The sequence below is a fragment of the Lonchura striata genome, chromosome 12 (genome assembly GCF_046129695.1).
Source record: "Lonchura striata isolate bLonStr1 chromosome 12, bLonStr1.mat, whole genome shotgun sequence".
In the NCBI taxonomy this organism is placed as follows: Eukaryota; Metazoa; Chordata; class Aves; order Passeriformes; family Estrildidae; genus Lonchura; species Lonchura striata.
Genome location: NC_134614.1, coordinates 10,765,768 through 10,778,081, shown reverse-complemented (window position 1 = coordinate 10,778,081; position 12,314 = coordinate 10,765,768). Strand labels below are relative to the sequence as shown.

General features: G+C 37.3%; 1 protein-coding gene across 12 annotated transcripts in view; it reads right to left on the bottom strand.

Moving 5' to 3' along the window:
* The window catches only part of CACNA1D (calcium voltage-gated channel subunit alpha1 D), a 167,715-nt gene that overhangs the window by 30,169 nt on the left and 125,232 nt on the right, over positions 1-12,314 (bottom strand). For 7 of the 12 annotated variants that reach the window (XM_021533037.3, XM_021533101.3, XM_031505912.2 and 4 more), the window contains 6 exons: positions 11,090-11,173; positions 10,676-10,759; positions 2,465-2,503; positions 1,920-2,048; positions 1,141-1,206; positions 674-765 (listed from right to left, as the gene is read on the bottom strand). In XM_021533037.3, the coding sequence (XP_021388712.2) occupies positions 674-765; positions 1,141-1,206; positions 1,920-2,048; positions 2,465-2,503; positions 10,676-10,759; positions 11,090-11,173 (494 nt within the window). The remainder of the gene's footprint in view (positions 1-673; positions 766-1,140; positions 1,207-1,919; positions 2,049-2,464; positions 2,504-10,675; positions 10,760-11,089; positions 11,174-12,314) is intronic. The other 5 variants (XM_021533117.3, XM_021533109.3, XM_021533055.3 and 2 more) reach the window with 2 other exon arrangements.

Here is a 12,314-nt window from a genome sequence, read left to right as displayed (position 1 = left end):
CAGGTAAGGAATGTCCTGCCACTTTTTCCAGCCAGGTGAGAAATAATGCACAGGAGCTGGATTACAGAATCTCAGGCAAGAGACAGCTCAATGTTGTCACCTTTACAGGCACCCTTGTCCCATAGCATTCTCTCTTTGCTCCAGGACATTTTTTGCCTTCTTCTTAAATTCTCCAGAGATTGAAATCTCATAATCCCATAATCCCCCCCTCCACCATGAAATTTAGCTGCCTTCACCATCAGGAAGCTTTTCCTATGGCTCATCTGGTATTTCCCTTCTGCAAGTTACATTCCCTTCAGTAAATGTAAAGAACCGTTTATTTCTTTATGTTTGTAATAACTTTTCATTTTTTCAAATTATCACAGAAATTGCACTTCTAAAGATACCAGTAAGGGCAGAGTCTTTTGCAACTCTCCCAATGCTCAGAGAGATTGATGTCTGGGCTGTAGGTTTGGGCTCTGCCTGAATTCCCAAAGGAGTTTTACAGGAGCTGTAAGGAGTTTATTCCTGTATCACCTCCTTAGAACCCTCTGTGCCAAAGAGCACCCAGCACACAGCCACAAATAGGAGATGCTTGTTGAGCTCAATTGATTCTCCCTTGCAAACACATTTTGCACATTTTTCATAGATCAGTGAAATGGGATGCACTGAGTGAGAGGTAAGGTTTGCTCACCTGAAGAGAAGAAGCACAGCTTGGGGGAAAGTCTGAAAGTTGTTGTTTCTGTTTATTTGATTGTTGTCCCTCATGGCCACTTTTCCAAATACCTACAATAAACCAGAATTTTGACTCTCATTCCAGTGACCTGTGCTGTTAGAGGCTGTAGGCCTTGAAATCTAAACTTCCTTCAGGATGCATGAAATTTCACAAAAACACTTTCATTATACTTTAGATTTTTCATGATAGTCACATAAGTGCAGTAAATTATATCAGATATACAAGGAAAGGAAAAAAGGCAGCACACCAAGTTCTTCTCTTGTGTCCTTTGGAATTTCCTGATCAAGAAAATCAGAGCCAAATAAAGATTTTTCCATAGCCTTATACATAGCAGACTACCAAAGGAATGTTTCAATAAGTAACTTAAGAAACAAGTCTCAGATAGATCTGTACTGTTGCTTAGTGCTAAAAAAATCTGTAATTACCTGCATTCCAATGACAGCATAGATGAAGAACAGCATGGCTATCAGAAGGGCAACGTAAGGCAGAGCCTAGAAGGGACAGGTGCATTGTCTTTTAATAATCTCACACCATTATTTCTATTGCAATTTGCAAAAGTAATTTCTCTGTTCAACAGACTTTTCCAAGGTTTTTCTTTCTATGCAAGTACTAAAAATGTTACTACCTGTCATTCCTAAAACTTTGCTGCATGCAATGTATACCAGCTTCACTGTATTTTAAATTACTTCTGCCAGCAATCCAGAGGGAAGGATCACCTTTAGTGTTTTTAATTTTGCTTTCATTACTGATTCTAACACACAGATACTTCCTTCCGTACAGTCACAGAGTTTTGTTAACTTCACATTCATCAGTTTTCAGGAACAATGATTCAAGTATCTATTTCACTTATGAAATTGGTTTTATGTAAAATATGTGTTAAATTCTTATTTTCCAGTCACCTAGTAAAAATGTATGAAGAAGTATGAGACCTATGTACATCAAACCTATCCGATCTCTTTCAAATATGCCAAATATTTTTCCAGTAGTACCATAGAAACCTCACAGTAACAGCTAATATTAAATTAGACTCCCAGAAGTAATTGGCAAAATTAGTTTTGGCATTAGTATGCATATATACTTAAATATGTCACTATTGATAACATTAAATCAAATAAATATTTTTTGCATTCTACAGGGCATTGCTTCCTAAAATTTGGTGTATAAATGGTTGCAATTATAAAGCAAATAAATAACTTGTGCTAACCTGAAATGACTTGATGAATGTCCAGAGTAATGTTCTGATTCCTTCTCCTCTGCTCAGCAGCTTCACCAACCTCATCACACGGAAGAGACGGAAAAAAGTGATGGAGATCCGAGCGCTGTCCTCAGAGTTCTGAAGAGCATCAGGAGAAGTCAAACCAAATACAAACTCAAACATGCAACACTTCCAGAAAAACAACATAAAATGCAAAGGTGGAAGAGGTAAGATTTGGAAATGTATCTCAAGAGCCTGTTCACCTTGATAACCATGATATGAAAGGAAAAATTACATGCTGAAAACACAGGACCTGTAGAAATGCTTCACACACCACATGCATTTCCAAGTTTTCTGGTTTGTTAATAGGATCATATTGGGTTTGTTTGTAATAGACTCCAATAGAACACTGACAATGAATGCAAACCACTGCATAACACCTTTGCAGTCAGACAAAAATGAAAAATACAGAAAAACTTGGTGGAAAAAAGACATGGTAAAAAGAATAAACTCAAGTAGAGGCAAAACCACTGGGGTCGCTTTACTGATCTTACCCCAGACTCATCAGTTGTGACTGTTTCAGTTGGCTTTGGCTTTAAGAAATTAAGAACATTAAATATTAAAATCAAATAAAAGATTGAAAAGTTAGCTTAACCATAAGCAAAATTAAGAACATTTTAAATGTCTAAATGAAAATTAACATCTTTCAACTTAATATATGTCCTGAACAAAACATTAATTCCCTTATTAAACCATCCTCTTATCTGTTCATGCTGGCTAACTCACGCTAAAACAATGTTGGCTGACTCATAATAAAAACTGCTGGTATAAAACATGTTTAAAATATTCAGTGGAAAGTAAATACAAAATAAAAGATCTGGTCCTACGTAGGCCAAAAAATGTTAGCCATCAATTTCCACAGGTTGTATGAAATCACAGCAGGAAGCCCACCTAAGACTCAAAGAACAAAGCTTTGGGGCCAAACTAGCCTTTCAAGGTCCTTTTCTGCTCTGCTCTTTTTGAAGATTAATTATTCCATCACTGGAATCTAACCAGAGCCAAGCAATTGTGTTTGGTACCACACCAGGAGTGTGCATCACCCTTACAGCAAAGTGAATTCCTGTGGGGTGGCTCAGGGCAAGGACAAAGGGACACACAAAGGTCCTCAGCCCCACGCCCCGGAGGCTGAGCCTGCCCTGGAGGCAACTCTTGAACTCTCTCCCCACACCTGAGCTGAGGGAGCAGGAGCAGGCATGGACAAAGGGATCAGGATTTCAATTATCCTTTTGGAACAGATCTGTGCAGCCCCAGGTGCTACAGGGAGCAGAGAGGCTCACATGGCTTCTTGCTCACAGAGCCAAACTCTGTATGCTGCGAGGAACATCTCACTTTTCTCCTTTTATTATCTCTGTGTGATTTTGGAAGAAACTTTCCTGAGAGTCTAAATGGTCACACACTTTGCAGAGCAGGCAGCAAATCTTGAAGGACCAATGTTCTGTGCTTGCTTGTGCAATGACAAACTCGCAGCAGCTTCTTCCAAAATTGGAGTGTCTTTAAAAATATTTATAGCGCTAGAAAAAAACAGGATTCTGGATGTTTGATCCCAGTCTTACCCTCTTGCCTAAAATATCCTGCTTTTATAGAGGCAGCTTTCAACAATTCCTGTCACTCAGAGCAGCAGTGAGCACAATGCCACCCCAGAGCTGCTCCCAGCACGCTGTGGCTGCACCAGCCACACTCAGTGCCACACTTCACCTACTCAGATCTCACAGACTGCTGGCACTCAAGATAAAACTTGAGGAGAAGGAAGGGAAAAGAAAGGAGCTGATTCCGCTGAAAATATATTATGCAAACTTATTACGGCAAAGAAAAGCAACAAGAGGTAGTACTTTTTAAAAAATCGAATCGCTATTAAAATACTGATTATGTTCTCTATTATTTTTTTCAAAACATATTTCATATAAAGGCATCAAGAGGGGAAAATGAGGTAAAAATAGTGGTTTGCTTAACTATGTGCAAGGTATGGATACATTACTGCCCTGTTGATAGGACGTCAATATATACTAAAACAAAGAGGTTTTTAACTGTATAAGGGTTTATTACTAAATTTATGCATTAAATTAACCAAAACAAAATCTTCTTATTAAACTTCAGCAAGCAGAGTATTTGTAAAACAGGCTGTAACATCTAAACTTTCTAAGAACTAATATAAAATAGATGGAAAATTTGCTGCTAAGGGAAGACAACTGCTTCATTAAAAATTCTCTGTATATTTCAACAATTTGAAATAAAATCATCAAAATAGAATTAATAAAAAATTCATTATCACAAACACCATAAATGTCAAAATATCACAGATCACGGAAGCAGTCTTGCAAAGCTGCCTACCTAAATCAATCCCAAACCTGCACCAATGCACACAGACCCACACTGCTACTGACTTTTTAGCACAGATAAAAATCCTTTAAATCTGAAGCTTTAAAGAAAAAAGGTTTAATTACACCTTTTGCAGATGAAGCCTGAAATGTCATATTAATCTCTGGTGACTGACTCAGGTTGAGCTTGATACTCTCTTAAATAGTGAGCAAATTACTTAATTTGCTTTGGTATTTTGTATGATCAAAACCTGAACATAGTATTTGACAGATAGAGATGAGATTAAATTACAGTATCATCACAAATTGACACTAATATAAATGAAATAAAATTTCACATTTCCCAATTTGGCATTTGGGAATTTTTCCCACTGCATTTTATGGGAGCAGGATCGGGCCCCAAATAAGTTAGCATCAGTATAAGGATGTCAATATATAATGGGATAGATAACAGCAGAAAAAGGATACTTTGGTCCTTCATATTTTTATTTAATCACTTTTCCAAACAAAAAACTAATGAGTTTCCATTATGTCATGGTTATGGGAAAAAAAAATCTCAAAAGGAAAAGTCAGTAAAAACATGTTTCCTACATATAACCCTCTTAGTAATTTCTTAATTCTCACTTTTAAAAATACAGAGGTCAGATTAGTCAAACTCTGTGATCAGTTCTATTGGAGCTGCTCTGGAATGGTGATCTCTCATTTTATTTTTTGTCAGGAGGTCACTGAAGGGATTTGTGTTTGCACAGTGGTGTGTGCCCAGGACTGCCCAATGCACACTCCCCTCTCAGATCCCTCTTTGGACTAAGAAACCCTAATTGCCTGTTTCTGATGGCTGATCTGAGGCTGCTGGGGAGAGTTTGGATGTCATATGCAAGAGATTACAAATTATGGACACTGGAAAGTGCAGGCCAGTAATGAAAAATAAAAACACTGTTCACAAAAAGTAAATTGTACTATAATGCCAAGGTGGAGATAAATGCTAGAAACAATGTAAGAACTCCTGATACAAGAGGAGTTTTTACTAATGAAGCTGAAAGTATTCATCACTGGGCAAGTGTTTTGGATTTGACATTTTAGGGTGTATCTACTTTTCACCCTCTTTGGCATTTCCCTCCAGCAGCTTAGTTAATTTTACTATTGGCAATTTTAATGAAGCTTAGTGTAGTGATATACCACAACAAAAAATCCATTTTTTATACTTATTTATAAAGGAAATGCTCATCTGGGAGACAAAATTAGTTAATGGTTACATGTGTCCATCCAGCATGAAGCAATGCTCAGATCTGGGAAACTGAGATAAAGACAATCTTCAGCAACAATAACAGACAGACTGACAGAGTGTCTACTTCCTACAGATAAGGGAAAACCAGACAGCCCCCAAGCACACAGCCTGCTTTGCAGCCCCAGTGACATTATGTGCACACACACACATAAGAGGGTGGCACATTTTGATTTTCTACATGTAGGGAGGTATTAGAATGGACTTGAGACTGAGGGGGACAGGCTGAGCAGAGGGATGGTATCTGCTGACAGGCAAATAAAGATATAAGAAGGCAAATAAAAATATTACCTGTGGCCAGACAATCTACCTCCAGCCTCATCTTTTGATCTTTCCCCTCATTTTCCACCAATCATTCCAATGCTGCTCAGTCCCAAATGCTTTGGGACTGGCTGGTCATTACTAGGATTTTTTTTGTCCCCCAAAAACTGGGGATTCCTAAGATGACAGGTGTGCTTCTGTCTGGTAATGGTCCCAGCTGGAATAAATAGTTTCTGCTTTCCCTGCCTGGCTGGCAGACAGTGAGGGGAATGAGCACAGACACTCCATTGTTCTGCTGTTCTGTCAGCCATGGACCAGCCACATCAGAGCCCAGCTCAGCAAAGCTCCTCATAGCCATGGAATCTTGAGCCAGCCCTTAAATACTTAAAATAGGCAGTAATACATGATTTTTCTTTTTCACTTAATTGAAGTGCAACAATTTTCTTCCTCAATCGCAATCCTCAAAAAAATATAACCAATGATCAGCCTAAATTTCTGTCTCACTGATGAAAATGTTTGCAACCTGCTACCAATTTTGGTTAAGTACTAATGCTGCTTACGAAAAATTTATCACATTTCCTAAACAGGAACTCCTTGTTACACAAATGTTTGCAACAAATGTTAAAAAGAAACACCCTGACTATAAAGAACTTCAGTGTCAAACTGTGAACAGTGTGAAACAGATTGTATCATGCCTTGGAAGCAAACTCTGTGCTTAAACAAAAAATAAATATGGTGAAAACCAGTGATGTTAGTAAATGGTGCTGGTCAAAAGCTTCTTTTTTACATATTGTGCCAAAGGGTCCAAGAGTATGTCAGAACAAATGACATGTGATGATAAAGTCCTCATCACCAAAATTAAAGAAGGAAGCAACTGAATGACAAACACACATGATGACAATAGCATATACAGCAAAACATTCAGGTTGCCAAAATATCTCCAGAAATGTGTGCTGTGAGTCCATGTGCATAAACACACTAATCACACACAATTTGTTCTGAGAATAGTTACTGCAATTCAGATGTGAGCAAGAAATTTTCTTTGTGGTCTTATTAGTGCTCTCTATATTCCCTGTTCAACATGAACCAAACGCCCATAGACATCAACTAATTAAAATTTTAAATCAATGTGAGAAACCCCTGAAAATATTTTTTATAAGTGTCTCTTCCCCTGTAAAATATGTATTTAAGTTCTACATTCACAATTAATATGTTATTATATGATAGATAATGAAAATTTAAAAAAATATTTCTTCCTCTAAATTAGATATTACAACAGTGCAGAGATTTGATATTGCACTAAGACTTCACATTAATGAAAGCAAAGCTGTATGAGAACAGTTTTCTGACCTACCCTTAAGCCTAAAGAGAGATGTCTGCAAAAGTTTACAAAATATATCAACAGTATCCAAAAATACAAATTACTAGCCCCAGCAGCTGTTCTAACATATGATAGGGGTGCATAAAGTTGTACTCAAACTAAATTGGACTGCTCCTGTTCAAAGCTGAATCCTGAATCTCTTACAGGAGGCAGACATGGGGCTTTACTCCACTCCTCCCCACAAGCACAAGATCAGGGTTCAAGACAGGTGGGTTTTCCTGAGGGCCTCAGGAGGAAGGCAGAAATGTTGTTCCTTTAAACCCTATTTTAGCAGAAAACCTGAAGGGTATTTTTATGTGAGGAATAAAAACAGTCCTATAAAGATGGCATTAATAATTTACATAAAAGATTAGGAAAGGGAAATTCCATTATTTTCTCAACATTTTGGCAGCATATGAATGGTAAAAGAAACTTAAATAAAACATGTGTATCAAAACCTTCACAACCACTACTGCAACAATGTGATCATGCTTCTAAGTCATTCAGTGTTGGTCATCTAAATGGCTTCTGAGCTGACAAATATGATCATTTCTATACAGTCAGGCCAGATTGAAACTCGTATGTTATTTCCTTTTAACAACTTATTTATTCAGATTTTATTCCAAATTTATTTCTCTCTTTCTCATCAGTTATATACATCCCTCTCCCAAACTGGACTGACCACACTTTGTGTCTGCCAATTATTACTCTGCATTTTTAATTGAAATATAACCATTTCTATGACCACACAAGATCTTGCATGACATGTGAAGGTTTCTGAAAACAAAAGGCCACAGAAACCAGAAGTAATGATATAGGGTTTAGTAGTGATTTTAATTTTTTTATTGCTATACCACATGTATATTTACTTATATATACTTGCCTCTAATAATTTCTAAAAATAAAATGAACATGAAAACCAATTAGGTTCATAAAAGAAGGAGGTTGAAGGAAGGGATATTAAATAAAAGAGAAAACTAAAAAGATAATCACAGACAATATTTTATTGCCAAAATATATGTTGCTCTGAGGTGGTTCATTTCTTGATTTGGTCACTGATCCAGTCCTTGAGAATGCTGAACAATCCTGTAAATTGCTTAATACATTAAAGACTGAATTCCACAGGCACCAAAAATATTCAAATCATAGTAATTTCCTGGATTATGTGAGAACGGGAGGTTACTGGATCAGAAGAATCAGCCTCAGGGAAGCATATATATTCCTATAAAATGTTTAAAAAATTAACAAAATAAAAGAGATGACATTTATTTTCCAGTATTTAATATTGAAATCAAGGCAATGTGTACCTAGACAGTCCAATCCATTCTCCTGTGAAAAACTGGGTCAGTTGTTGTGTGCTAGAAGAGCTCACTGGCCTTTCCACAGGATCTAAGCATCCCCAGGTGATGCTGAGCTGTTTGCACAGCACGGGGCAATCCCAGCCACCCCATCTGTGATCCCATAGCAGTGTTTAGTTCACACTGAGGACATGAAATATTCACACTCAGGTCTCCTTTGCACTGCTCAATCAAGCTGGTTTTGCCCCTGCCATTAGAACGGTGACAAGATCTGATTTTCTGTCAGTGCTGGTGATTTACCCTACTCCAAATCAGCCCTCAAACAAGTCTGAGCTTCCTCAGATTAAGAAGTTTCTCTAGTGGGAATTTTCATAGGTGCTGTTTGAATCATGCTTGAAATCCCATTGGAAACAAAGTCTCATTAGCATCTCAGCAGAGATGTAGATTTCCCAGAATCACTGCCTGAGATAACAAGTACAGGTGGAATGGCACAATTCAGAATGCTGAAAAAATATTGAGAAAAAGATTCTGAAATACTGGATCTGGATGACAGAAATTTACACTAAACTACTCCTGTAGGAATAGTTCAGTAGAATCAAAACAATGAAAGTAAAAACGTAAGAAATTTCCCTGGACACTCTGCAGCAATAAATGTTTCATGTTGAAAATGGGAAATCAAGGCCAGAAATATTTAGAAACCATAATACCTTATTGCACGAACAAAGCACAGAAAAGTGGCAAGACCAGAAACAGACAATGCTTAGTACACAGAGAGTCTGCTGTGCAAAAATAAAAGAAATCAAAGATGAGCATTTTTCCCTTGTGAGAATAACATGAAAACTAAGAAATGGCAGTGCTGGTTGTTGACTGTAGTGTGTACTTATCTTGGATATCATTACTTAGTCTCCAGAATATTTTCAAGCGAGCTGTGAGAATTGCTAAAGCCCAATGTTTACAAGGAGTGCTGTCCAATTAACACTGCCCACATGGTGCTGAATACAGACAGGTCTGCTTTGGTCATGGAAGCACCTCTGGGCTGTCCCTCAATCTCTTCACAATCAAATACCTTTTGCAGTTATGAGGGAAAGCCATTCTAAATGATTTGTCTTTTTACTTTGTTCAAATACGGTGCTCACCTACACCTGTATTACTATGAATGGAAATTGTGCGTAAATTGCAAATACTTGAGCTGTAAGTCTAAATGCAAAACTTTTCTAGAGAAATAAAACAAACCATAAACTAAACAAAACAGAGGGGGGAAAAATATCAAAAATAAAGCAGAGGCAGCTTTTAAAAACGTGGCCCATGAAGAATAATTATACTTAAAGAAAAGTCTCAAAGGGACACTGCAGTTCTGGGCTGACTGACCCTCCCTGTCAGCTCAGGTTCCTTCAGTTCACAGAAAGATCCATCCCCAGAGAACTGAGAAAAATCAGTCTGAAATCCAAAGGTCGGGATAAAATTTTCTGCTCCCATGTTCTCTCATCTTCTCCATTTTCTTTCCAAAAAGTAAGTTAGTTCTTGGATTCTCACAGTTTAACACAAGACCAGGAAGCAATTTCAAGGTGAATCTGTTGCTCAAACACCTATTATGTGCAATAGCTATCAGACAAAATTCTGGTAAATGATGGAGTTTTCCAAGTCCTTTAAGAGTAATTCAAACTTCCAAACACTTACTGCAGGATATGAAAAGCAAAAGGACTGGGAAAAAAATAAACATTCTATTTTCCACAGCATGGAAAGACTGACTTTCTGTGTGGCTTTCTTCTGCTACCTCATGAGATATGAATGCTCTCCAAACCTAAACTTCTCACAGAAAAAGAAATCATCATTTGTTAAAACAAGCCACTGAAAACTTACAGAATCTTGAATTATCTTGGTCAAGTTATCTACAAAAAGCAATGGGCTTCAAGTAAGAGAGTACCATCAACTTACTTTTTTTTAATATTTTCTGTGCATATATAGAAAAACAATTTTTATTGTCTCACTGTGCTGTGTGCATGTGCAGCTATAAAAGTATATAAATAAATTACAGCAGCTTGTACACACATCTGTATCAGTGTTTTGATCTTCGATTCCAGGATTAAACATACTTTTATAAAATAGGGCTTTTTTGGGATTAAGTTTACATTTTCTGTATTTCTTGATGACAGTAATTAATTTTTAGTGCATGAACAGTTGCTACTTACATTAACTTCTGTTATAGCAATATCAACGACGCTACCAACAACAATTAAGGCATCAAAAGTGTTCCATGCATCAGTGAAATAGTGCTGTTAGGACAAGCATTCAGCAGAAAGAGAGCAAGAGAAAAACACAAACAGAAAAAGAGAAGAAAAGGACAGTGTTATAACACAGAAACACTCTAGGCTTCTCTGATGTACCACTATACAATCTAAACTTTCCCTTTCATAGCTAAAAAAGATTGGTAGAAAAAAAAGGCTATTTATTTCCCATATCAACATAATTGACCTATGACTGGTCTGTACTCAAAACTTTAGAAACATCAGATCAAAATCTGTGACTTGTCCAGATGATGGAAATAGTGGGGAGACAGAGAGAGAGAAGTAGGGACTGGGGAAAGTAAGCTGGGATATACTCACATCAGCTTCACTGAGAACGACGTCTACTATGCTGCCAATAACGATGAGGGAGTCAAACGTATTCCAGGCATCACTAAAATAGCCCTGAACAGAGCAGGCAGGGTGCAAACGTTTGTGATTACACATGAAATGTCAAATATTTGCATACTTCTGTTTAGTTTTGCATAAACAGAAATTAGTTAAACAAAACCTGTGGTCTAATGAGAAAACAAAACAAAACCAAACAATATTGCCTACTGAAGGAAAAGCAACATATATGTGCATGTGTGTGTATATATATAATTATATATATACATGTACAGACACACACACAGACACACACACACTCTACACATGCAGAACACACCATCAGATAAGCATGATGTTGGCAAGCAAGCCATCATCCAAAATTGGTTTTGGGCTTCTAGCAAGGCTGAAAAATTCTAACATAAATACCCTAATGAGGACAACAAGACTCCTTTCATTATATTTCTGCAAGACCAAGCCAATTGAAACTTCCTTATCATCAAGGAGTTTGTGATAGCCTTATCTAAGTGGTTGGTAAAAATATTCAAAGGGTCACATCTCGTCACTGGCTAAACATGCACAGTAATTAATGTGAAACTGTGCATAAAGATTAGAGAACTGACTTAATCTTCTATTCATAAACTAGGTCTAATATAGGAACTCATCCTACATTTGAAGTCAGAGGGTGATTCTGTAGCCAGTGAAGCCAGTGAACCACAGCAACCTGAACTATTTCTTAATGCTTTGGGCTGGTGCAGCCAGTTCGGTGTCTGAAAACCCACCAATTTCAGTGTCTGAAAATTTTCATCAATTGCTCCACCACCCTTCTGACATTTTATGCCTTTAAATATTCCCCACATGTGTGTTCCTGGGACATGGCTGCAAAGGTTATAAAGGTCTATAATGCAATTGGCTGACTGTGGGCATAAAACAGCACATTTGAGCAAAGAGGTACTTCAGAAGAATCCTCCAGGTAGGTTCCAGCGTGGAACAAATCAAGATGTATTACAATTGTTAAGATTACTATGGACACCGGAGGTTTCTGCAATATGTGGCTTTTTCCTACTTATAGAAATCCAGAGCTGCAAAAATTACTGAACTTGCTCTTTACCTCATTCAAATATATGTAAAAGTATCAGTCTACCATGACTAAAGAATGTGCATCACATGAGAATAGCTGGAATGTACATTTTGTACATGTACATTTCTAGGTAATTAA